Source organism: Delphinapterus leucas, chromosome 11 (assembly GCF_059928025.1).
Source record: "Delphinapterus leucas isolate spDelLeu-1000000601 "Yukka" chromosome 11, BTC_Dleu_Yukka2, whole genome shotgun sequence".
NCBI classification, from domain to species: domain Eukaryota; kingdom Metazoa; phylum Chordata; class Mammalia; order Artiodactyla; family Monodontidae; genus Delphinapterus; species Delphinapterus leucas.
Window position 1 is genome coordinate 46,467,165 of NC_143139.1, and position 25,481 is coordinate 46,492,645.

General features: G+C 40.1%; 1 protein-coding gene and 1 long non-coding RNA gene across 2 annotated transcripts in view; one reads left to right on the forward strand and one right to left on the reverse strand.

The window, feature by feature from the left end:
• The window catches only part of LOC149748023 (uncharacterized), a 107,507-nt gene extending 83,108 nt beyond the window's left edge, over positions 1-24,399 (forward strand). The window contains exons 4-5 of the long non-coding RNA XR_016394964.1: positions 7,187-20,241; positions 22,117-24,399. This is a non-coding gene — a long non-coding RNA (uncharacterized LOC149748023). The remainder of the gene's footprint in view (positions 1-7,186; positions 20,242-22,116) is intronic.
• On the reverse strand, positions 14,246-17,669 carry LOC111171356 (germ cell-less protein-like 1). Its single transcript, XM_089920955.1, is given in 2 exon segments — positions 14,246-15,511; positions 15,738-17,669. Coding segments are annotated over 2 exon segments (1,581 nt in total). The 5' UTR covers positions 16,606-17,669; the 3' UTR covers positions 14,246-14,798.
• Positions 24,400-25,481: the final 1,082 nt, after the last annotated feature.

The window sequence follows — 25,481 nt, forward strand, 5'->3', positions numbered from 1 at the left end:
CCTTTACCATTTCCTATATCAAGTACATTAAAAAATGCACCTGGTTCTAAAGTTCACTTTTCTTTTAATTATGTTTAAAGACTAATATCTGAAATGTTAAACATTGTATCAGAAATAGAACAATAATTGGTAAACTTAAATTTTATTGCCCTCTAAGTTGTTTCCTCGTTAATACTAAGAGCTTTTTTGTCCCAAAACTTGGACTTGGAAATTAACACAAAAATGTATGGAAATGTAGGATAAAATATGCTCGGAGCTTTTCAAAATGTCTGCCAGTGGTTAACAATGAGAATCTCTGAGTTTGGGTTTGACTTTAGTCCTTTGTATTATAGTTAATATGAAAAGAAAAAAAAAATAGAGGGTGGCAGGAAAGGCTCCTTGCTGGCAAATTGAGTTCCTTGGGGGAAAAAGCAAAAGAGAGAGACCAATTTAGTCAGGGGAAATTATAATACACCAATCACGGTGATTGATCCTGCGTGAGCAGAGGGCGCATGGAAATAATTTAAATGTTGTCCATAAAACTGCTGCTTTCAGGCTTAATGGCATTTTGCTTATCAGGATCACTGCTTTCAGGGGCACTGTAGAGATTCTATCATTCCAGGAAAGAATAAGAAGTTTGGTGCATTCTTCCTTGGGATTAAAGTTGGAAAATGTAGAGGAAGTGGGAGGCAATTGGTACCACTTCTTGCTTCCTTGTCTACTGCTTCTCTAATAGTGAGAATTTCCCTCAGAAGCTCCTGTATTCAATGCTTAATTCAAATATTCCATATGGGTGAATTCTGGAGAATTTGGAAAAGGTATTTTATTTAGTGCCCCATCTCCACCTTTTATTCTTTTTGTTTAGCTGATTCAGTTTCCATCTGGGATGTAGGAATTCACTGAGGTGGGCTGGCTTTATAAAACTAAAGAAAAGATCATAATTATCATTATGTGGGCTTTACATAGAAATACTCCCTCTATTTTGAAGTATGACTCTTTCTTGGAGTCATTTGAGACATGGTAAGACAGCATACGTGTAATCCTGCATATTTTTCCTCTTACATGTATGGAAGAAAAGTAAAACCATTGCAAAGTAGTGACATTTTCAAGAAATTTCTTCTTATGATCAGTGTCTTGCTTTCATTTAAGGTAGATTTTCTCCCAGTGTTGGTAGTTTGTTTTTGAGGGGAAAAGGTAATGATTTTTTGATGATGGCATTTAGTAGAGGGATTATCTAATCTTCCAAGGTCATTTGGGACCTTTGGGCTATGGCAGGAATTTTTCAGTATTATGCTACACTGATCCTGATGGTGAGGACCGTCAGAAAGCTGTGATTGATTGAAAGGATGGGAAACGTTCCTCTGAGCTGCTAGCAGAATAAGATGTTTATTTTCAGTTGATTTACTTTTTTTTTTTTTTTTACAAAAATGGTAAACTTGGTTATTTGTATAACTTGACTTACTTGCAAGCGCTTATAGAGATCATATATCTAGAGCACATGAACAAATCCTTTCCTTGAGTTTTGCATTTAGTGTTTCAATCTTGGTTTCCCTGCGTGTTATCTTTGTGACCTTGGAAAGCTGACATCACTAAACTTTAGTTTTCTCATCTGTAAAATATGAATAATAATACCACTTGCCTCATAGTGTTGTTGTGTTATTTAAATTAGATAATCTATTATCGCAATGCCTAGCACAATAAACATGAGCTATTATTATTCAGGTTCATAATAATATCCTGGGTTTCTTTTCACCTTTTAGGAACAGAGTGAAAATTCATAATTGCTTATGGTGAAAAAGAGAGAGGAAGGTATTCTTCTATCATATAGATTGAGAAGCTTGGGCACAGGGGACTCCAGAATACAGATTACCAATTATGTGCCTTCTGTTTTTAATATTTTGTTTCCATCATGTACATTTCTCCAACCCCAACATTGCCAAGATCTTCTCTCTTCCTATGTCTGTTTTCCAATCCTCCCTGTTACTTGCTGTTCCTTAAAAACCCAAGCATTTTCCTTCTCTGAGCCTTTGAACATGCTATTCTTTCTGACGGGGATGCTCTTCCTCTCTAATCTCTCTAAAATTCATTGAATTTTAAGCTATTGTTCAAAGCTTCATGCTTTTACTTCCATATATTATTTTCTGATTCACTAATTGGGTATTCTTTACCCTCCTCTGAGCACTGTGGTACTCTGAACTTCTCTTAAACAGCTTTCCTAACTCTGTGATAGTAGTCATTTATGTACTTGGTTTTATATGCCCACCAAATTGCATATTCTGAGTGATGACGTATATAGGAAGTGGTGGGCCATAGAAAAGGATCCCTCAGATAACCATTTAACTCCTCAGGGATTAAACATCTTACAGCATTTGACTTCCTGTGTTCTATCACATCTTCCATAGCCATGAGTTCTGTACCTCCCCAAACCCTGACTTTCATGGCCTCTCTTAACAATAGAACTGACCTGAATTCCTCCTGGGGATAATCACTCACCTGGAAAAAGATGGGAATGTACTATATGCAGCCTAGAAATCTATGAATCTCCAGCTGCATCCTGTTACCCACCCTGTCCTCCACCAAATGGCATCAGTGGCTGTGGGACATGTGTCCTCTTCCATGATGCAGACAGTAAATGGATACCACATTCACTTCCTGGGGTCCTGGATAAATAAGAAGAAAGCTAAGCGTGGAACATATTCTCTTGACACTTAAGTCTTAAGTCTTAGTAGACACTTAAGGTAGTCCTTGAGATCATATAATATGGTAGACTTTATCCTATAGCTTAACTGGTACACAAAAAACTGCCTACCAGCAACCCAAGTGGGAAACCACATCTTTATCCTCACCCTACCTCTCCCCTTCGCCAGTGGTGTTCAGTATACCTCCTTTTATCCACCCCATATCCTTGTCCACACCTGTGCCAGCTTTCTCTCTACACTGAGTCATCGCCACACTCCAACCCATCCTTCTGACAAAGATGGAAATTCTCTAAGATCCAAATGTTATATGGAGCTCCCCCTATGTAAAAACTGCCAACAGCTCGCACTTTATTATAGGATATGTCATATAACCTCCTTCACAATCTGGCTAGATTGTGTTTTCCTATCATCGTCCTCCTAAGATCCTCTCTAAGATCTGGACATCCTAAGATTCCCTTTGTTTTACCACATAGACATACTCATGGCCCCGCCAACACAGTCTCTCTTTTCATGTATCTTAGCATTTTCATAGCTTGTTACCTGCCAAGAATGCCTTGCCCTGAATGTCACTCCCTTTTACTTAGTTGTTATTTATTCTTTTAGACTGGGTTCAAATGAAACCTTCCCCCTCATATTTCTGTGTAGCCACAGCATTTGGTATTTATCCATTATGGTGTTTCTCACATTAAATTCTAGCTATTTGCATAATTAACTCTCTCTCACTTGACTGTGAGCTCTTCATTTTTATAATCCCACCTTCCCACATATTTCAACTATCCTTTTTCTGACACCTAGCAGTACCTGTTTTATAATAGGTACTCAGTTTAATAAGAAATAAATGAATAAATGAGAATGACCACAAGTTAAATAAAGTATTGAAATATTTCCAATGATCAGATTAGTTTTAGCATAGAAATACTCCAAATTCTGTTCATGTGAGCCCAGAATGACTGGTTCATCTAATAGCATTTGCTATAATAATCAGAATTCCTTGATGAGTAGGTGGACTCTCAGTGTAATAGGGAAGAACCTTTTGTATTCTATAACAAGTTAATCACTAAAGGGATGTTGCCTATAAGCTTAACTTATACATAATGGCCCATCTCTGGGAACCCTGCTTCCCAGGTAATGAGCATTAAGCTAAAATACCTTTGGCTCACAGGAAACATCCTGACCAGGCCCACCCGTGAATGACTGCAGGGAGGAAGAAATTAACACATACCCTCTGGAGGCTGATGGGAACCAGGAAGTGTTTGACTTTACTCCCTCCCCTTTTAGTATAAAAGGAGCCTGAATCCTAACTCAGGCAAGATGGTTCTTTGGGGCACGAGTCCACCAGCTTCTTGGTTTGCTGGCTTTCTGAATAAAGTCATTGTTCCCTGCCCCAACAGCTCGTCTCTCAATTATTGGCCTGTTGTGCGGCAAGCAGTACGAGCTTAGGCTCGGTAACACTAGTATATTTTGGCGGGGGATGGAGGCAGAAACAACCAAAAGATCCCTGTTGTTTTACTGAAATAAACTGTCTAAATAAGAGCAGATGATTTCTTTCCTCTTTAAACTATGGGACCTGAAGTCCTCAAATTGAAAAACTTAGGTTATATCAACGATCATGTGTAAAGCAAAAATTTTAAAGTACAAAGTTCATAGATTAACAAAGCTGATCCATTGACATTTACTAATGTTCTAGCTAGTGAACTAGACTTTGTAGTTGAATTATAATGCCCTCCTTTTTTTACCCAACCCCTTCAGTGTCTCTGCAGTGCTCAGTGATAATGTATGAGTTGTTAAGAAAATGTACACATACTGTCACTTAGTTGGTTAGCCTTTGAGTCTCAGGTTTTCATTTTAGATCGCATGCATCTTAAACATGATATGGACCAGGGGTCCCCAACCCCTGGGCCTCGGATGTTAGCCAGCTTCACGGCAGGAGGTGAGCCGCAGGTGAGCGAGCTAAGCTTCATCTGCCGCTCCCCATCACTCCCCATCTCTCACATTACTGCCTGAACTATCCCCCCTCCCCCCTCCCCCCTCCCCCCGCCTCAGGAAAAATTGTCTTCCACGAAACTGGTCCCTGATGTCAAAAAGGTTGGGTACCACTGATATAGACCGTAGTGTCCTGCTTCTATTTTCAAGTGTTAATGGAAAAAACTTCAAAGACCTGGATCCTTTAGTTATAACAAAAAAAACAATTAGAAAGTTCTTAGAGTTATTTGTGGTTTATCTGGTTTAACTGAAATTGAGTTGTATTCTTATCTTATTGATTTTTTTCTCTTTTTTGGGCAAGATTACCCATTCCAGACTAGAACTCCTTGATATCCAATTTTAGTGCCTCATCTTTCTTCTAACTGCAGAAAGGATTAAAAAAGATGCTGGTTGAGCATTTTAAGATTTTTCTGAAGATAGTTTTCTGAATATCCAGTATTAGTTTTTCACTGTTCTGTCTTTGGGCAAAAATGAAGAGATATGAAGAAAACTGCTGAAGAAGAGTTAAATAATCAACCTTTTCTGAGCCAAACCGAGGGCCTCCCAGTTTGGGGGAGATCAAGTATCAGCAAAACATTTTCTAATTTGTGTCCTTTTAAAAGGGTTCTTTTCAGGACTCTACGAGGAATGTGAGGTTTGGCCTCCTTTTTCACATAGGAATTGCTGAAAGGAGCACTTTATATCTTTTATGACTATATGTTTCAAGAAGAATTTTTAACTTTGTCACAGCGTACGACTAAAGTGGTATTTATTAGCATTTAGCCATGCGTAGGTGTGCACCTCCATAGCCAGACCCACTACTTCTCCTCTGTCCAGGCGCTTGTACAGTCCATCTGCTTTATGCCCTGCATCTGACCAGCTGCCCGTTCTATGGATTTGCCATTTGAAATGCTTCTAAAACACACCCCTTCATCTTCCTACCTTTTATTCCTCATCCCATGAACTCACTGCTTCACTCCATTCTTCATGGAGCCCTCACTCATCTTGGCTCCCCTTCTCCAAAGCTCCCCTCTTTATTATATCAAATGTGCATTGTTTTACCTGGTTTCCCAAATGCTCTTCAATCTGCTCTTATCTTCTATACCCAATCTTATGTTTTTACTGCTCTTTCAACATACTCACAAGTTTCCTATTTCTCAGAGCAGGGAATTAGAGCATATGCTTTGGAATCAGAGCTATTTATTAAACAATGTAGACTGTTATTTTCAGACTTTCTGTTCCCAGCCTGGGAATCTGCATTTAAATGGGCTCCTCAGGGGTGATTCTTATGTGTCTTAAACTGGAGAGTCTGCACACTTATCTCTTCTGTCCTCCCTGACCCAGTGTCTCTGTAACTTCTAGAAAACATGCCCCTTCTGCACAGGATGCAGCCTCTGATACATGTTAACATGTGTTGCTTTCTGATTGTGTTTCTCCACCTAGAGTATGAGTTCCCCAGGACAGAGGTCACATTTATACTTCCTGGTGAGCTAGAAAGATCACTGGGTTAGGAGTTGGGCAAGTTGACTTCTGTCACAAGTTCTAACTGCGAGGAAAAACATGGGCTCCTACGGCCTCAGTTTGCTCATAGGCAAGGGTGAGAACCAGTGGAGATGATGTCTAAATTCACCTATGTTTTAAAAGCCTACAGTGTCATTGTCATAGAAAGGTCAAGAGCTTCACTCTCACATCTGGGTTTAAATCTTAGCTTTGCCATTAGCCTTGTAATTTTAAGTGAAGGATAATTTCTCTGAGTCTGTTTCGGTGGGAGTAATAACATATACCTTTTGAGGTAGCTATGAAGATAACATAGGTAAAGTGCTTAACACGGTAGATCTTATATGAAGGTCTTGGCATATTGCTATTAATCCGTGTTCTCCCTCACTTCTCATAATACTGGATAAAGACACATTCTTTCTTGAACACTGTGCTCCAGCATAGCTTTCTATCAGGAGACAGTTTAGTTTAATGATAAAACATGAAATTGGTTGGGTTCAAACTTGGCTCCAGTACTTAATAGCTCAATTACCCTGTGCATGTTACTTTAACTTTTTTGAAATGGAGATTCTAATATTTTCTTTACTATAAAGTTGTTATGAGGCTTAAACAAGATAACATATGTAAAGGACCAACCAATGCCTAACCCAAAGTGAGTGGTAGCTATTATTAATCCTTCTGCCTAGGGTTAGCCTGATCCAACTGAAAATGTATTGTCTGGGAGTCAAAGAGACCTAACTTAAGAGCTCTGGCAGAGATCCTGGGCGCATTGCATCATCTGCCTGTACTTCGGTTTCCTGTTCCACTCCACGGGGCACCAAAAGGATTAGATAAGGTAACACATGGGAAAATACGCTCAAAAGGCAAGGAGCTATATCAGGAATTACTTATATTTATTGTTATTATTTTCTTTGTACCCATCAAATGAAGGAATTAACCCAAATCATAGCCAATGTTTATTTAAAATTTACCGAGTTACAGGCATTTGATTCTCTAACTTAATCCTCTTAAAATCCACTGGAATAGATATTATTATTCCTCTTTTATAGCATGTGAAAATTGAGGTTCAGAGAAGCCAAGTAACGTGCTCAAGCCCTCACACCCAGTAAGCTGCAGAACTGGAACTGGACACCAGGAAGGATGACACCAAAGAGTCCGCCTGCTGATGCAGGGGACCAGGGTTCGTGCCCCGGTCTGGGAGGATCCCATATGCCGCGGAGCGGCTGGGCCCGTGGGCCATGGCCGCTGAGCCTGCGCATCCAGAGTCTGTGCTCCGCAACGGGAGAGGCCACAACAGTGAGAGGCCTGTGTACCGTAAAAAAAAAAAAAAAAAAAAAAGGACCTCTAAGAACCCTTCTGGCCAAGTGATCCTGTTCTCTTGGTTATGGCTTTTCCATGAAGAGACTGGATGTGATGTTGGAACAACAAGGTGGAGACTCTCAAAGTGAGTGGGAAAACCCCTAGAGTTTAAAATCAGAAGTAGATAGCTGTTACATGCCTGAACGTTGCCTTCATAGGAGGCTCTGGATTCTTCACGGTGGGAGATGGAACCCACCTTGGTCCTGCACAGGCCTTTCCCTTCATCTTCATGGAATGAAGGAGGCTGAACTATGTAGTTTCCTCACAGAAAAGACTAGCTCCTGTCTCTCCTTAATTTTCTCTATATCTTAGATCACAACCACACTGTGAGGTATTATTACCTCCATTTTGTAGATGAGGAAACTGAGGTTCAGAATGGCCAAGGGCTCTGGTCTACAAAGGTAAAACTGTTGGGACTTGAATATACGTCTCTTGATACCAAGTCCAGTATTCTTTTCATTTACCCACTCTTCTAGACATGTTTTTATCTCTAAATCTAGATATGTTTTTCTCTCTAAATGATCTAACTTGAAAAATGTGATTTACATAAATATTGCAGAAATGTCTTCCATTGATATCATGTCTTATATTACGTTCATACCTTATTTGTCCTCACAACAACTCTTGAGTGAAACTTTCACAGTGAGGAAACTAAGGTCCAAATAGGCTAAATGACTTGCCAAAATTCACACAGCTAATCAGAAATATAACATATTATATTTCTTCATGTTTTGTATACTTTACTACACCACTCATAGTGACTTGGATGATAAGATACTTTAATCACCATTCATTTTATAGAAAAAGTAAGCAAATCAAAGAATATCAAGAACCCAAGTCACCAGAAAATCACACTTGAAGTTGTGTTTTTTTTTCTTTTAAAGTAATTGGAGGACTTCTTTTAAAGCTCTGTTTTAAAATTTAAGAATAATGATGGGGGTTTCAGTTGATTCAAAGGAAGTCAGTCCTTTTTCTTTTGAGAAATGAGAGAATTGTTCTCTTATAATACTCACAGGATAACCCAAAAGAGGCTTTCAGTTTTGATTGGGATCTTAGTTAAGCAAATGAGTAAAGACATCTGAAATTTATATTCTTTCACTAATTAACTAATTCTTTCATTCATTATTCAGTAACTGCATTGTGCCAAGTGCTATGCAACATTTGCTGTACTAATGATTACAAAAGAAAATGTGAGATACATTTATAAACAAACCAGAATCAAAAATAGAGCGAAGTAGTTTGGCCTCCATGCATAGAGGATTAAACTTTATGTCATTCCTTTACTCTTCCCATGGAAATGACAGTGTAGCTTAACATCACTCCAGCTTCATTCCATCTGAGCCAAGAGGGAAAAAAACGGAGTTCAGTTTGTAGTTGAATTGTCTTTATATCTTCTATTTGGCAGGTTTTCTTTTCTTCCCTCCCAAAGTTGTTCTGTGTGTGTGTGTGTGTGTGTGTGACTAATTTCAGGTTTATTTTCATTTAAAAAAATCTGAACTTACCTATATAAGGATAAAGATAAACTTAAATGAAATTGATGTTGTTGCTTTAGATATTTAGAATTTGTTTTTTTAAGAGCATTAGAATTTGATTTATTAAGGGAATGGAAATGGGTATTTGACCCATATGTCATATGCCAATCCATACATCTGGAAAAAACATACCAATACTAGTGAACACCAAGAGACCCTGACAGTGTATGTGATGGTATTAAGATTGGCCCTATCAGAAGCCAGGATGGTGCCATCAGTCAGGTTCTGCTGGCTTTTGAAGCTCTGCTAGCCTCCTACTATCTCATCAACTCCCCTCCGGATCCTGCCTTTAGAAGCAGGCCACCATCCAGTGCCAGAACTAAGCAGGCCACTGTCCAATGCCAGAACTAAGTCCATCATTGCACAATTTAAATGAGAAACAAACAAAACACCCTAAACAAGTCCTCACTTGTCTAATTTAGGGAAAAGCATCTCTGAGGTTCCCTATGCACAAGTTTGGCTAGAGAGGCTATTCTCCATTTCCACTTCATGTCAGTCATTTTTGCTGCATGTTTGAATGTGGAATGTAGTAGAATTTTGGTTGGCCTGATGTGTTAACAATTTCTGCATACCTACATTGGGGTTTTCTGTAAGAAATTTCACCTGTGGAAATGGAATACTTCTTAGTTCTCACGCAACATCGTCAATTCATGAGCCTTTGACTGCACGGTAATCGTGAAGACTCCTAATAACCCAAAGATGTTTCTTCACGGAGAATCAAGAGAAAAAACGTCCATGACTCCAGAATAACTTTCTTTTTTATGAGAGAATATTTCTTTTTTGACTATAACCTTAATTAAACTCTATTAACTCTAATTTAATTTAAGCTATTTAAATACTTCAAATGCTATTAAACTCAAAGAGCACATTTTTTTTAAATGTATTTAGTTCCTGGACATTTTTCCTCCATATCACACAGCCTTAATTACTATCCACTTATTGTTAAATATATCATAAAATGAAATATACTGTATAAATTGCATTAATCTCTATAAAAGTAAACTTGAAGCAGAGCCATAAACTAACCAAAATCAGAGGTACGATAAAAAGGCAAAGTACATAAAACATCTTCTAACACTTGGACCTCCATGGATGAACAGATTTTACTGCATTCTTCTACTATTTCTGTGCAAAAGAGAAAAGGCATTTTCATGTACGGAGTATTATGTAATATTTCCATCTATTACGTGATTATTTTTTCTCCATGCCCTATTTTAATGTCTTTTCCCAAAGTAGAACTTCTCTACATCTATAATAATTTTCATAGATTTGCCAAGGTATTTTTACTGAGAGGAATAAAATAAATTTCATTTTGAGGGAGTACATTTGCCTTTCATAATTACTCTTATAATTATGGCACCCTGGCACATACTAGTAAGTAGGGAAAGAGGACTACTCAGTTATATCCTAATGAACATTTGCAATTATACAATTTTTAAAATGCATAAGAACTTTTAAAAAATGCTTTCTATCAGGCATAATATTGCTTGAATTTTATTTTCAAGAGTGCTGTCCATTAAATCATTGAGTCAAAATCTGCATTATCATAGAACTATAGACGTTAACTTCAGAATATAGAATCACTGATGCTTGGCATTAGAAGCAGTTTTGGATGTCTTCATGTCCAATTCTTCTATGGCCGCACTAACATATGTTTTACTAAACTTTTTCTAATTTTCAGTACACAATTTTTTTAAACATCTTTATTGGAGTATAATTTCTTTACAATAGTGTGTTACACCAGTCAGAATGGCCATCATCAAAAAATCTACAAACAATAAGTGCTGGAGAGGGTGTGGAGAAAAGGGAACACTCTTGCACTGTTGGTGGGAATGTAAATTGATACAGCCACTATGGAGAACAGTATGGAGGTTCCTTAAATAACTAAAAATAGAACTACCATATGACCCAGGAATCCCACTACTGGGCATATACCCTGAGAAAACCATAATTCAAAAAGAATCATGTACCACAATGTTCATTGCAGCTCTATTTACAATAGACAGGACATGGAAGCAACCTAAGTGTCCATAGACAGAAGAACGGGTAAAGAAGATGTGGCACATGTATACAATGAAATATTGCTCAGCCATAAAAAGAAACGAAATTGAGTTATTTGTAGTGAGGTGGATGGACCTAGAGACTGTCATACAGAATGAAATAAGTCAGAAAGATAAAAATAAATACCGTATGCTAACACATCTATATGGAATCTAAAAAAAAAAAAAAAGGGTTCTGAAGAACCTAGGGGCAGGACAGGAATAAAGACGCAGATGTAGAAAATAGACTTGAGGACATGGGGAGGGGGAAGGGTAAGCTGGGACAAAGTGAAAGAGTGGCATGGACATATATACACTACCAAATGTAAAATAGATAGCTAGTGGGAAGCAGCCGCATAGCACAGGGAGATCAGCTTCATGCTTTGTGACCACCTAGAGGGGTGGGATAGGGAGGGTGGGAGGGAGATGCAAGAGGGAGGAGATATGGGGGGGTATATGTATACATATAGCTGATTCACTCTGTAATACAGCAGAAACTAACACACCATTGTAAAGCAATTGCACTCCAATAAAGTTGTTAAAAAAAAAACAATGGCAACAACTAGAGTTTGGTTTATTCAACTTTATATCAAAACACATGAACAGCATAGAAGCCTGAGTCATGTACAGAACATTGAAAACAGTTCAGTGCCCCTGCATGCTTGCTCTTTTGTTAAGGCAGAGAGTTTAAACAGAGAGAAGTATGAAGGGCTCTAATCAAGCTATTGGCTCCCAAGCTCCACCAATGCGCCTTCACAAGATCCTGGCTCCCTGTGATCCTATCTGTGTATCCTTTCTGTTTTTTGCATCTTTTTGTTGTTGTTGTTTGTTTTTTAACATCCTTATTAGAGTATAATTGCTTTACAATGGTGTGTTAGTTTCTGCTTTATAACAAAGTGAATCAGCTATACATATACATATATCCCCATATCTCCTCCCTTCTGCGACTCCCTCTCACCCTCCCTATCCCACCCCTCTAGGTGGTCGCAAAGCACCGAGCTGATCTCCCTGCGCTATGTGGCTGCTTCCCACTAGCTATCTGTTTTACATTTGGTAGTGTATATATGTCAATGCCACTCTCTCACTTCTTCCCAGCTTACCCTTCCCCCTCCCTGTGTCCTCAAGTCCATTCTCTACATCTGCGTCTTTATTCCTGTCCTGCCCCTGGGTTCTTCATGACTTTTTATTTTTATTTTACTTTTTTAAGATTCCATATATACGTTAGCATATGGTATTTGTTTTTCTCTTTCTGACTTACTTCACTCTGTATGACAGTCTCTAGGTCCATCCACCTCACAAATGACTCAATTTTGTTTCTTTTTATGCCTTAGTAATATTCCATTGTATATATGTGCCACATCTTCTTTATCCTTTCATCTGTCTATGGGCACTTAGGGTGCTCCCATGTCCTGGCTATTGTAAATAGAGCTGCAATGAACATTGTGGTACGTGACTCTTTTTGAATTATGGTTTCCTCTGGGTTTATGCCCAGTAGTGGGATTGCTGGATCATATGGTAGTTCTATTTTTAGTTTTTTAAGGAACATCCATACTGTTCTCCACAGTGGCTGTATCAATTTATATTCCCACCAACAGTGCAAGAGGGTTCCCTTTTCTCCACACCCTTTCCAGCATTTATTGTTTGTAGATTTTTTGATGATGGCCATTCTGACTGGTGTGAGGTGATACCTCATTGTAGTTTTGTTTTGCATTTCTCTAATAATTAGTGATGTTGAGCATTCTTTCACGTGTTTGTTGGCAATCTGTATATCTTCTTTGGAGAAATGTCTATTTAGGTCTTCTGCCCATTTTTGGATTGGGTTGTTTGTTTTTTTGATACTGAGCTGCATGAGCTGCTTGTAAATATTGGAGATTAATCCTTTGTCAGTTGCTTCATTTGCAAATATTTTCTCCTATCCTGAGGGTTGTCTTTTCGTCTTGTTTATGGTTTCCTTTGCTGTGCAAAAGCTTTGAAGTTCCATTAGGTCCCATTTGTTTATTTTTGTTTTCATTTCCATTTCTCTAGGAGGTGGGTCAAAAAGGATCTTGCTGTGATTTATGTCATAGAGTGTTCTGCCTATGTTTTCCTCTAAGAGTTTGATAGTGTCTGGCCTTACATTTAGGTCTTTAATCCATTTTGAGTTTATTTTTGTGTATGGTGTTAGGGAGTGTTCTAATTTCATTCTTTTACATGAAAACATCTTTAGCATTTGCCTTATGTATTGAGGTACTCCTATGTTGGGTGCATAAATATTTACAATTGTTATATTTCCTTCTTGGATTGATCCCTTGATGATCATGTAGTGTCCTTCTTTGTCTCTTGTAGTAGTCTTTATTTTAAAGTCTATTTTGTCCGATATGAGAATTGCTACTCCAGATTTCTTTTGATTTCCATTTGCATGGAATATCTTTTTCCTTCCCCTCACTTTCAGTCTTATGTGTCCCTAGACCTGAAGTGGGTCTCTTGTAGACAGCATATATACAGATCTTGTTTTTGTATCCATTCTGCCAGTCTATGTCTTTTGGTTGGAGCATTTAATCCATTTACATTTAAGGTAATTATCGATATGTATGTTCCTATTACCATTTTCTAAATTGTTTTGAGTTTGTTATTGTAGGTCCTTTCCTTCTCTTGTGTTTCCTGCCTAGAGAAGTTTCTTTAGCATGTGTTGTAATGCTAGTTTGGTGGTGCTGAATTCTCTTAGCTTTTGCTTGTTTGTAAAGGTTTTAATTTCTCTGTTGAATCGGAATAATATCTTTCCTGGGTAGAGTAATCTTTGTTGTAGGTTTTTCCCTTTCATCACTTTAAATATGTCCTGCCACTCCCTTCTGGCTTTAAATATGTCCTGCCACTCCCTTCTGGCTTGCAGAGTTTCTGCTGAAAGATCAGCTGTTAACCTTATGGGAATTCCCTCTATGTTATTTGTTTCTTTTCCCTTGCTGCTTTTAATATTTTTTCTTTAATTTTTGATAGTTTGATTAATTTGTGTCTTGGCATGTCTCTCCCTGGATTTATCCTGTATGGGGCTCTCTGAGCTTCCTGGACTTGATTGTTTCCTTTCCCATATTAGGGAAGTTTTCAACTATAATGTCTTCAAATATTTTCTCAGCCCCTTTCTTTTTCTCTTCTTCTTCTGGGACCCCTATAATTCGAATGTTGGGTTGTTTTTTTTTTTTTTACCATGAAAAAAAATTTAATGATTAAAAACATATATAGATTGGAAGAATATTCAACTAGGAGGAGGAATCATAAAGAGAAGTTGAAAAAATTAAAGGACAGCTTTAAACACACCAACTGAAACAGCATTTATAATTGGCCAAATTATTCCTTTGGCATTCTTTTAGCCAAATAAAAATAAAACTTACAGATGGATAATTGAGGTTCACTAACATTAGGTAGGATCAAAGTTCAAGCTAAAAATTAACTCTATATTTGGTTGCAGAGAAATGTGAAATTTACCTACGGCAATTTTCTACTGATGCCAAATTAAAAAGCATGAGTTGACATCTTTATAACAAACGGTTTGACAGATATTTTCTTGGCTTTAAAATGTTTTTTTATATATGCATAGAAATGTAATGAGGATAAGAATAGTCTTCTGTATTATCTGAACAGTTCATAAGGCCTTTGTCACTGTTAGTCACCTTAGATGTGAATTATCTGCAGGGCCATTAAATTAAAGCTGGCCAGAAAAGTTTACAAGGCGCTACTGTTTCCAGCTGATGAGCTCCTCAGTTTTCTGGATTTTCTGGATGATGATTATTTTCAGTTCTTTTTTCTGGCGATATATACAGGAAGTTACAGCAGATATATAAAGGGAAGATCAGAAGCCTGCTGTCCAGGTTCATCACTACTTGTTCTTGGTCCTTTTCAAGTGTAAGTATTTGATAGCCAGTTGTTCTACTACATATTGGTTTTCCACTACTATCAAAAGAAGCCAAACGTAATCTAAATGCTGTGCTCCTTCGACGTTGTAAACTGACAGATCCACTACATGGCTGATTCAGTGTATTGCGTTTGAAAATGATGTATCGATTGGTGTAAGTTACAGGCAGGTCAAAGCCGAAGTTAAAACCTGTCCACCACCAGCAGTATTCACCATCTTTGGTAAGCTTTCTACCACACCTCATGCTATTTCCCTCTAGCTCTTCTTTATTGATTTCTTGTGGCCCCACCTCACTGTCTTGTTCTGCCCAGAGCATAGCAAGCCACTGCTGTTTATACACAGAAGATAGCCATTCTGAAGGTACCGGAGAATCTTGTTCAATAATTCTCGCGGAGGCCAAATCACTGATAATATACTGTAACCGTAAATGTCTGAATACTGACACAAATGGTTTTCCTTGCTCAGTTTCAAGGAAGGTCATACCTTCAAAATCTTTTCTCCTCTTAGAAAACCAGACATCTGTTTCAGTCAAAAGCTGTTTTAAAGATCCATTCCAGGGCTTCCCTGGTGGCGCAGTGGTTGGGAGTCTGCCTGCAGATGCAGAGGACGCGGGTTCGTGCCCCGGTCCGGGAGGATCCCACATGCCGCGGAGCGGCTGGGCCCGTGAGCCATGGCCGTTGAGCCTGCGCGTCTGGAGCCTGTGCTCCGTAGCGGGAGGGGCCACAGCGGTGAGAGGCCCACGTACCGCAAAAAAAAAAAAAAAAAAAAAAAGATCCATTCCAAGAAGGCACAAGTTGAAGGAACATCCACTTTTTAAGGGCTGTGTATACATCCATCTCCACTTGCATCAAAAATAAGTGAGATGAACCAATGAGTTGTGTCATGACATTTATACTGAATTCTTTAAAAAGTTCAACATTCTGGTGAGTCATCAGATTGTTTAGAAGCCATTCAAGGCACTTGTTCTTTACAGAGTCCAGTCCATAGGTCCCTGCTGATGTGTAATAGCCACATACGGTTTTCACATTAACTGTTTCCTTCATCGTCTCACCACACTGCTGTATTAAACCATCCAACTGCAGCATACAAGCTGCTGCCAAAATGGCAATAACTGGACTGGGCTTTATTAAGACATCATCTCGATACAATGACCCAAATGCCACCTGCAGTGCTTCTATATCAATATTCTGGTCTGGAGTCTCCAGTTCAATAATATTCATGCTGGACTCCTTCCATGAACCACCAAACATACTAGAAAAGTAGCCAGATTGACATAAATATATTTAGTGTAAGCTCCACTCCTCTCCTAGAGCACAAATCTTAATGCCACTGTTTTCACCATTTAAAAATAATGTTTGATAAATATATTTGGACGTACTCTTCAATTTTTTCCTTCGAGGGGTGTTGAGGAGTCACTGCTGCCCGTCCCCTTCCTGCTCATCCTCGTCTGTCTCAGAATCGGGGTGACAGTAGCAGAAGGCCCCTCTGCTCTGCTTGTGCTTACGGCTGCCCGGACAGTAACAGAAGCCGTGGGCGGCTGCGTCGCCACCACTCTCCGGCCTCCAGGCCGAGCCCCCAGCCCCAGAACCGGGTTCCTGCTGGGCTCGGGCTCACCCCGGGTGGCACAGCACTCGGCTGCTCAATGAGCCCATGGGTCACGGCTCGCCGAGACTTCAGGGAGCACACCTCAGGGAGCCCAACGAAAACGGTCTCCCGCCATGGCCCGGCCACCACTGCCGGCCTCCACGTAGCCCGTGTGCCTACACCGCCACCTTCTCACGGGCAACCCCGACTGTTGCGTCGGACTTACCGCCTCCATCCACCACCACGCCTGCTGCGTCTGGCCGTGCAGCACGTGCGGACCTCAGGACCTTGCCCCCTCTGTTGGTGTGTTTAATGTTGTCCCAGAGGTCTCTGAGACTCTCCTCAAGTCTTTTCATTCTTTTTTCTTTATTCTGCTTTGCCGCAGTTATTTCCACTATTTTATCTTCCAGGTCACTTATCTGTTCTTCTGCCTCAGTTATTCTGCTATTGATTCCTTCTAGAGAATTTTAAATTTCATTTATTGTGTTGTTCATCATTGTTTGCTTGCTCTTTAGTTCTTCTAGGTCCTTGTTAAATGTTTCTTGCATTTTCTCCATTCTGTTTCCAAGATTTTGTATCATCTTTACCATCATTACTCTGAATTCTTTTCCAGGTAGGCTGCCTATTTCCTCTTCATTTGTTCGGTCTGGTGGGTTTTTACCTTGTTCCTTCAGCTGCTGTGTATTTCCCTGTCTTCTCATCTTGCTTAACTTACTGTGTTTGGGGTCTCCTTTTCACAGGCTGCAGGTTCATAGTTCCCGTTGTTTTTGGCATCTGCCCCAGTGGGTAAGGTTGGTTCAGTGGGTTGCGTAGGCTTCCTGGTGGAAGGGACTGGTGCCTGTGTTCTGGTGGATGAGGCTGGACCTTGTTTTTCTGATGGGTAGGACTGTGTCCGGTGGTGTGTTTTGGGGTGTCTGTGACCTTATTATGATTTTAGGCAGTTTTTCAGCTCATGGGTGGGGTTGTCTTTCTGTCTTGGTAGTTGTTTGGCATAGGGTGTCCAGCACTGTAGCTTGCTGGTTGTTCAGTGGAGCTGGGTCTTAGCATTGAGATGGAGGTCTCTGGGCACACTTTCACCGTTCGATATTATGTGGAGCTCGGAGGTCTCTGGTGAACCAATGTCCCGAAGTCGGCCCTCCCTCCTCAGAGGCACAGGCCTGACACGTGGCTGGAGCACCAAGCCCCTGTCAGCCACATGGCTCAAAAGAAAAAGGAGAAAAAAAGAAAGAAAGGAAGAAAAAAAATAAAGTTATTAAAATAAAAACTAGAGGGCTTTCCTGGTGGCGCAGTGGTTGAGAGTCCGCCTGCCGGTGCAGGGGACACGGGTTCATGCCCTGGTCCGGAAAGATCCCACATGCCACGGAACAGCTAGGCCCGTGAACCATGGCCACTGAGCCTGCGCGTCCGGAGCCTGTGCTCCGCAACGCGAGAGGCCACAACAGTGAGAGGCCTGCATACCGCAAAAAAAAAAAACAAAAAAAAAAAACCTAGAAAAAATTATTAAAATTTAAAAAAATTAAAAAGTAATAAAAAAAGAAAAGAAAGAAGAGAGCAACCAAACCAAAAAACAAATCCACCAATGATAGTAAGCACTAAAAACTATACAAAAACAAACGACAGACAGACAGAACCCTAGGACAAATGGTAAAAGCAAAGCTATACAGACAAAATCACACAAAGAAGCATACACATACACACTCACAAAAAGAGAAAAAGGAAAAAAAAAAAATCTTTTGGGAAGTCTGAGGTCTTTTGCCAGTGTTTAGTAGGTGTTCTGTAGGAGTTGTTCTACATGTAGATGTATTTCTGATGTATTTATGGGGAGGAAGTTGATCACCACGTCTTTCTTCTCCGCCATCTTGAAGATCTCCCCAGTACACAATTTTTTATGAGACATTGCTTAAATACCACAAGGGATGTAATGTGTATCATCAGAGAGGGCAGCCTCTTCCAAGGCTGAATGATGCTAATAGTTAGGAGACAGCTCTTGAACACCTAATATGTGCAAGACATTCTTCTAGATATTACATGGGGTATAAATTTGAGTCAGACTTTATGTTTGTACATAAAGTACTGACACTCAAGTTGAGGGTATAATATGTTTTCGTGAAAAAATGACACTGTAATAGCAGAACTGTGTTCACTTGCCCATGTAGATTTTAGATGCTCTTACCTCCAGTAGAGAGTTGAGGCAGATATCTGCTTACCAGGGCCTCTGCTTTGAACATTGTCTCTCCAGGGTCCCCTAAGTTGCATCTCCTTAACTTTTCCTTCCTGCGCAACAAGTTTTAATTGATAACACATTTGCATAAACATCTGGGAATTTGATTGGCACTTCCTAGAGGCTCTTTGCCTGATTACGTTTTCAGTTCCTGTCTCACAAGTCATGGGCAAGTAATCCCCACCCTCACATCCACTGTAAGATTCCAAAACACTTGGCCACACACAGGTGCTGGCCCAGTCTCAGTGCCCCAGCCCTGCAGAAGCCAGTGGAGCCAGCTATGTATGTCATGGAAAATAGCTGGTCATAGAAACCTGGAGAAGTGGAAAATTCTCCTTTGAAAGGGTCTATCAGGAATTGGAAAGTGAATGCAGGAACTACCACCCTTTTCAAATATGGAGTCACTTTTTTTTTTTTTTTTTGCGGTACGCAGCCCTCTCAATGTTGTGGCCTCTCCCGTTGCGGAGCACAGGCTCCGGACGTGCAGGCTCAGCGGCCATGGCTCATGGGCCCAGCCGCTCCGCGGCATGTGGGATCTTCCTGGACCGGGGCACGAACCCGTGTCCCCTGCATCGGCAGGTGGACTCTCAACCACTGCGCCACCAGGGAAGCCCTGGAGTCACTTTTAACATCTAAAACTCTCATGGCCAGTCATCTGATCCAGTTAACACTATTAGTCTCTACTGATAAAGTAAATAATAATAATTGCTGCATTCAGAATGCTTTAAGTTTATTTCTTATTGTATTAATTCTAATATTTCAAAAAATAATGGCACTTATGCATGTGAGACATATTATTTACTCAACTGTCAGCAGTGCTTGGTGTATATGTAACTTTATGATATCCTGGCAATAATTCCATGGGTGCTCAGGGATACATGTTTCACAGACTTTGAACCGTATAATGATAAAAATATAATTATAGAATCATACTGTGCAAAGCAGATTACACCCATTATCTCTTTTAGTCCTCAGAACTTCTCTAGGGGACCTGCACTGTCAAACTCTATTTTATTGATGGGGAAACCAAGGCTTCCAAGAGAATGAGCAACTGGCCCTGGACATAGAGCTAGAAGTGACAAAACTGAGGTTTGACCCAGACCTGTCTGCCCTGAGAGCCTGACTCTATGACTTTACCATCAGACACCAGGAAAGGGGTAAGAGAGTCTGAGGTGGTTGAGTGCAAGAACTGTACCCAGAATTGCCACCATGCCCAGCCCTGCCACCTCTGTTGTTGATATATCAGCCATTCTCTGGAGCTAACTAGAACCTGACAGTGAAGTTAAGACACACACAACAAAGGGATTTTGTTTCAGTTTCCTAGAGCAGCCACTGAGTTAATGTTAAAATTTGATTTTTAGTTGATTTCACTCATCCATGCGATTTTGTTTTCTTAGTGCTTTCCAGGTGCATTTCTGCAGCATGATAAACCACCTTGGTCGGCTGAACACATTTCTTGGTTTTACATCCTAACAAAAGCAAGGTAATTGTATAATTTTTCATCTGGGTCCTCCAAATGAGCACAAGGGCAATCAGAAATTTCAATCATGATAAAATATAGGAAGTGTCAAGGATAATAAAGAGAAGAAGCAAATAAAATACTAAAGGAGTTAAGAGGAAAGAGGCATTATTTTGACCTTCTTAGGTTGGAGAAGGCTTTGTGTAAAAATAAGTTGGCATTTTTCCTGGATGTTGAGTAATAGTGAAGCTTTGGCAACTTGAAGTTGATGAGGGGATGGGCCTCTAGGTAGGAGGATCATTCCTCTGTCATCTAAATCAGGGCATATTAGAGACTAAAAATGGGGCACTTTTAATAATTGTACCTAAGCAACAGAACAAACTGGGACTGTCCCGAGCAAACAGCATGTGTGGTCACTCAAAGTACAGGGGAAAGGGTAAAAGATTTCTCTGTATTTGATTGGAGCAAGAGAGGGGAGTAGTAAAAAATCAAATTAGAAAAGTGCGTTGGGACTACATTGCGAAGAACCTTGAGTGCCGGGTGATATTTTATAGACAGTCTAGTCATGGAAAGTTTGTGAATAGGTGGATACATGATATAAATGAAACTGTCTTTCAGAAAGATTAATTTGACAGTGGAGAGGAAGATGAATGACAGAGGGCAGACATGGGAAAATTTACTTGATATGTCCATGATTTCTTCTCTATCTCCAAGTCTTCTTAGAGAATTTGCCTTGTCACAGTTTAAGTAAGGATAGCCCCATGTCCCATGGATCCTTGTTTTTCTTGATTACATTTAATAGAACCAGGGGTAAACATATGACTTTCGCTCAGTGAGATATTGGCCTCTTAGAAATTTGAAATCAAGACCAGAAACCAACTTTTTAAACTATAGGAATTCATCCTTTTGGGATACCTGAGGTGGGCCCTGAGTAAGAAATGAGTTTAGCAGAGAACTGGTGTGCTGTGTGCAGAGAGAGAGCAATACTGCAACAGTGCAAAGTGGAGCAGATATGAAAGGCCATGTGCACATGTGAGAGAGAGGCAGAGAGACAGAAATGGAGACAGACAGACAGAGAGGAAGACTGAGAGAAGGAGAGGAGGGGGAGGAGAAGGGAAGGAAGGGGAGAGAGAGATAATGACTGATGGCTTTGAGGTCCTGTGATACCTGCTGTACCTCATGCTCCATGATATTCCTCTGTGTTATTGTCATTAACTAAGTTGATCCTAGAACAATGTGGGAGTTAGGGGCACCAACCCTCCAAGGAGTTGAAAATCCACATAATCCACTTGTAATTTATAGTCAGCCCTTCGTATATACTGTTCCTCCATAGAAGCGGTTCCTCCTTATCTGTGGTTCTGCATCCTCATATTCAACCAAGCTTGGATAGTGTAGCACTGTAGTATGTACTACTGAAAAAAAATGCGCTAATCTGTAAAAATACCGAATCACTGTGTTGTACACTTTAAACTAATATAACATTATTATAAATCAGCTATACTTCAACAACAAAAATCCACGTATAAGTGGACCTATGCAGTTCAAACACATGTTGTTCAAGGGTCAATTGTACTTTTATCTTAATCTAATTTGATTAGGTTTATTTTCTTGAAAACAAATGTGTTCTGACTAAGGTAAAGTAGGAAATGTTCCCCAGTAAGACCCACCTATTGATTCTGGATCTGCCTTTTTGAACAACACAAACAAGTCTCCTTCTCATAATAGCCCTTCAAATATTTCAAGACAGGCATTGTTTTTTTATACAGTTTCCTATTCTTGAGGCTAAATATTTCTCTCTTCAGCAAGAGCTGTTCTGTCATCTATTTCTTGTTAAAGATGGTACTCAAAATTGAGTGCCTTCTTTTCACAATCTTCTTTTCTCCTGTGTTTTTTTTCAAGGCAGGAAAATTAAAGCACTCACTGTCCCTGACTCTCTTCCAGTTATGGGGAGATGGAGAGGAACCTGAAGAATATTCTTAGCTAATGATATGTAAGTAGAAGTCTTATTACCAAACCAAAGTTGGGTCCACTCACCTGTGTGCAGTAAAGCCAATCTACTGACATTGGCTTGTGTTGAAGGAAAGTGCAGCATTTATTGCAGGGCACCAAGCAAGGAGTCCAGGCAGCTAATGCTCAAAAGGCCTGAATTCCTCAATGGCTTTCAGGGAAAGGATTTTGATACAGGGTGAGGGAGGGGGTTTGTAGGGTGTGTGATCAGCTCCTAGACATTCTTCTGCTTGGTTGGTGGTGAGGTAACAGGGAACAGGGTGGTGTTTCAGAAGTCAACATCATTGACCTTCTAGCTCCAACTGGTTTGGGGTCTACTTGCTTTTGGTCAGCATGCAGTTAACTTCCACCTTGTGAGGCTTTCAGTATCTGAAGAACAGCTCAAGGATATGGCTCAGAATATTATCTATAGCCCTTGAGGAGGAACTAAAGTTCCTTGACTTTGTTTAATGGCTAAGCTATTATTATTTTGTCTTGCTTGACTGTTTTCCTTTGTTTTTGCATTTTCTCACTTCTCTGATTAAATTTGTTCTTTGTAACTCGGGGAAGCCCTAGGAGGCTAAAATTTTTCTACAAAAAAGAGGCAAAAGGAGGTCACGGGTGGGGGGGGTGGTCCTTTCCTGGGAAGGCCCCATAGAGTCCTGCTCAGTTACAGTCTCTAGGAAGAACATTTTTTCCTGAACGAAAAGGCGAACATCTTCTAGGGAGAGAACGCTTTATCCTTCTCTTGTCTAGGATGAGGAGAAGATACCTGGAAGTGTAGCATCCCATATGACTTTGAGGAGGTAGCAAGGATGCTGATGTTGGAGAATAAAAAAGACCTGGTTCCTAGTTACTATCTCTGAGCTGGCATATCCTCCATGGGCTGCCATTACAATACTGCTTGTTGCATGAGACAATAAGAGCCGTTTTGTATAAAGCCATGTAGCACATTTTTCTGTAACTAGCATACAAATAATAACTAATAAACTTTCTTAGGCTTGGACATGATACTTTTGTGAATGTGATATAAGATTATACTGGTTTTTAAATCCTCCGTATCATATAAACACTGTAATTCATTCACTTTAGTGAAATTTCTTCTAATTGTCAAATTTGTCTTCTGTGATAAATATTCATAATTCCTAGCTATAAAGCACAGAAAGAATTTAAATCCATTTTCTTAATCCCATCTGTTCTGTATACCTGCTTTCCTTTTCTCTTCTATAAGAAAAAAGAGAAATCAACATCTAATAAATTGATAGAAAAATATGGCAGAAGACTTGCAAATTTCTAGGGCTAGTTTATGGAGAAGGATACAGAGAAGAGTAAACCACAATTTGAACACAGGTTTCTTCCAGTAGGAAGAATAAAGCATAGTCTCAAATAAGTAAACATAAAGCAGAATGAGTGGAGTAATTGGATAATTTTAATGGCTATAACTTTTTGCTGCTCTGCAACTCTTGTCCCACAATAACATGGAGCAACTCCAGTAGAGCAGAAATGATTGTGTGTGTTCAGTCTATAGAGCACTTGAGATGGAGCCCCTCCCACCCCTGGTCCCCTGCAGCCTGCAGCCCACGTGTGTCATGGGGAGATGCAGAAATGCCCAGGCCCAGAAGGGGAAGCAAGGAGACCTAATGTCAGGGCAGGACACGGTCAAATGGGCAGTGTTGGGTTGGGAGCCATGGTGGGCCCTCTGGGCATCAGTAGCAGATGCATACAGGCCAGGGGAGTACCAGGAGATGCAGCAGGCAAAGAGGAATTCATCCAATGGTCAAGTGAGGTGACATGGCTCAGTGAGACCAGTGAGGAGCTGAGGACTGCACAGGTGACAGGGACCTCTCACCCCTGCCGCCATGATGTTTTCTAGGAATCTCTTGTTGCTCAGAAGCTACTGGGAGAGAAAGACTAAGATATAGAGGTGTGAGATAACTGTGAAAACATGTACCCCAAATACACCTAGCTAAACTGCAAGAGAATAAGCTTTAAACAAAAATTGACTCTGTTACCCAGATAAGGTATTTTTTTCCATTGCTGTTCAAAGACAATAGAGGCTTGTGATTAAATAACATTTCTTTACATCTGACGTATAGTGTGTGAACTTTAAAGTCACTTCAATTACAGGATACTTGATTTAAGAAAGTGGTATGTACAAAGTCATAGGAGAGTTCAAATGAGGATCTCACTCCTAGTCCACGGATTAAAGGGTGACATTCGAACAAAACCATGTGGCATGTGCATGGTTTTTAATGGGAGAGAAGAAGAAGAGTAAAGATAGGTATTTTAGAGTCAGGACACTGGGGCAGAGGAACACGACCTGCATGGGAAAAACATGTCATCTGCTAGCTGGAGCACATTCATTGACTGAAGCATAACATTTCAGGAGTGGAAAGGATTTTAGACATGAATACGTTTTTAATCTGATCTTCTCATTTACAAGTGAGGCGACTGAGGCACGGGGTGGTGAAGGGCTCTGTCACTCTCGCATCAGCGTTTGGGGTCAGTCTTGAAACCTGGTCCCCCAGGCGCAGGTGAGGGCTCTATTCTCTACGACACCCTGCCCAGATTGCCAAGGAGCCTAATGTGGGCTATTTCATTAGCTGTAGAAATTCACAGACTGTTTTTGAGGAGAGGATTTTTAAGAAAAGTAATGCAGCTATAGGGTAATAAGATAGATTAAATGGCTGGAATAGGATGGATAGATCTGGGGAAGAAGAAAACGGACCTGGAAAGGATTACTGTATTTGTTCGGGGATGAGGTAACAGAGCCAGGGTGTAACGCTGTAATAATTATAATCTGGGGATTGTAACTATCATTGCTCATTAGGTAATTTCCTAAGGGTCTCTGGTTTCCTAGTGCCTAGAATAGTGCCTAGGGACTCCTGAATGAACTATTGAATGAATGAGTCAACAAATGAAAGTTAGTGACTATAGAAATGCAGAAGGAGATTTCCATGAAAGAAATATTTTTTTGAGTCTCAAGACATAAACTGGAGGATTTTGGAGGAGAAATGTTGAGTTGATTTGGACCTATGGAGTTTGATGTGGGGAAGTGACCTGCACAGGGATTTTGCAATCAGGCAATTAGAAAGTGAGCCTGGAGCTCTGAGAAGGGTTAGGGCTGCAGATGTACAGTTCTGGGGAAACAATCAGAAATATGGTGCCAGTGACTTCAAGGCTGTACTCAGGGCTCTTTATAGAACAAGCAGAATGAAAACTGGTCCCGTTCTCCTCTCACCAAAGTAGACTGTGCCCTCCAGTGAAAAGTGAAAAAT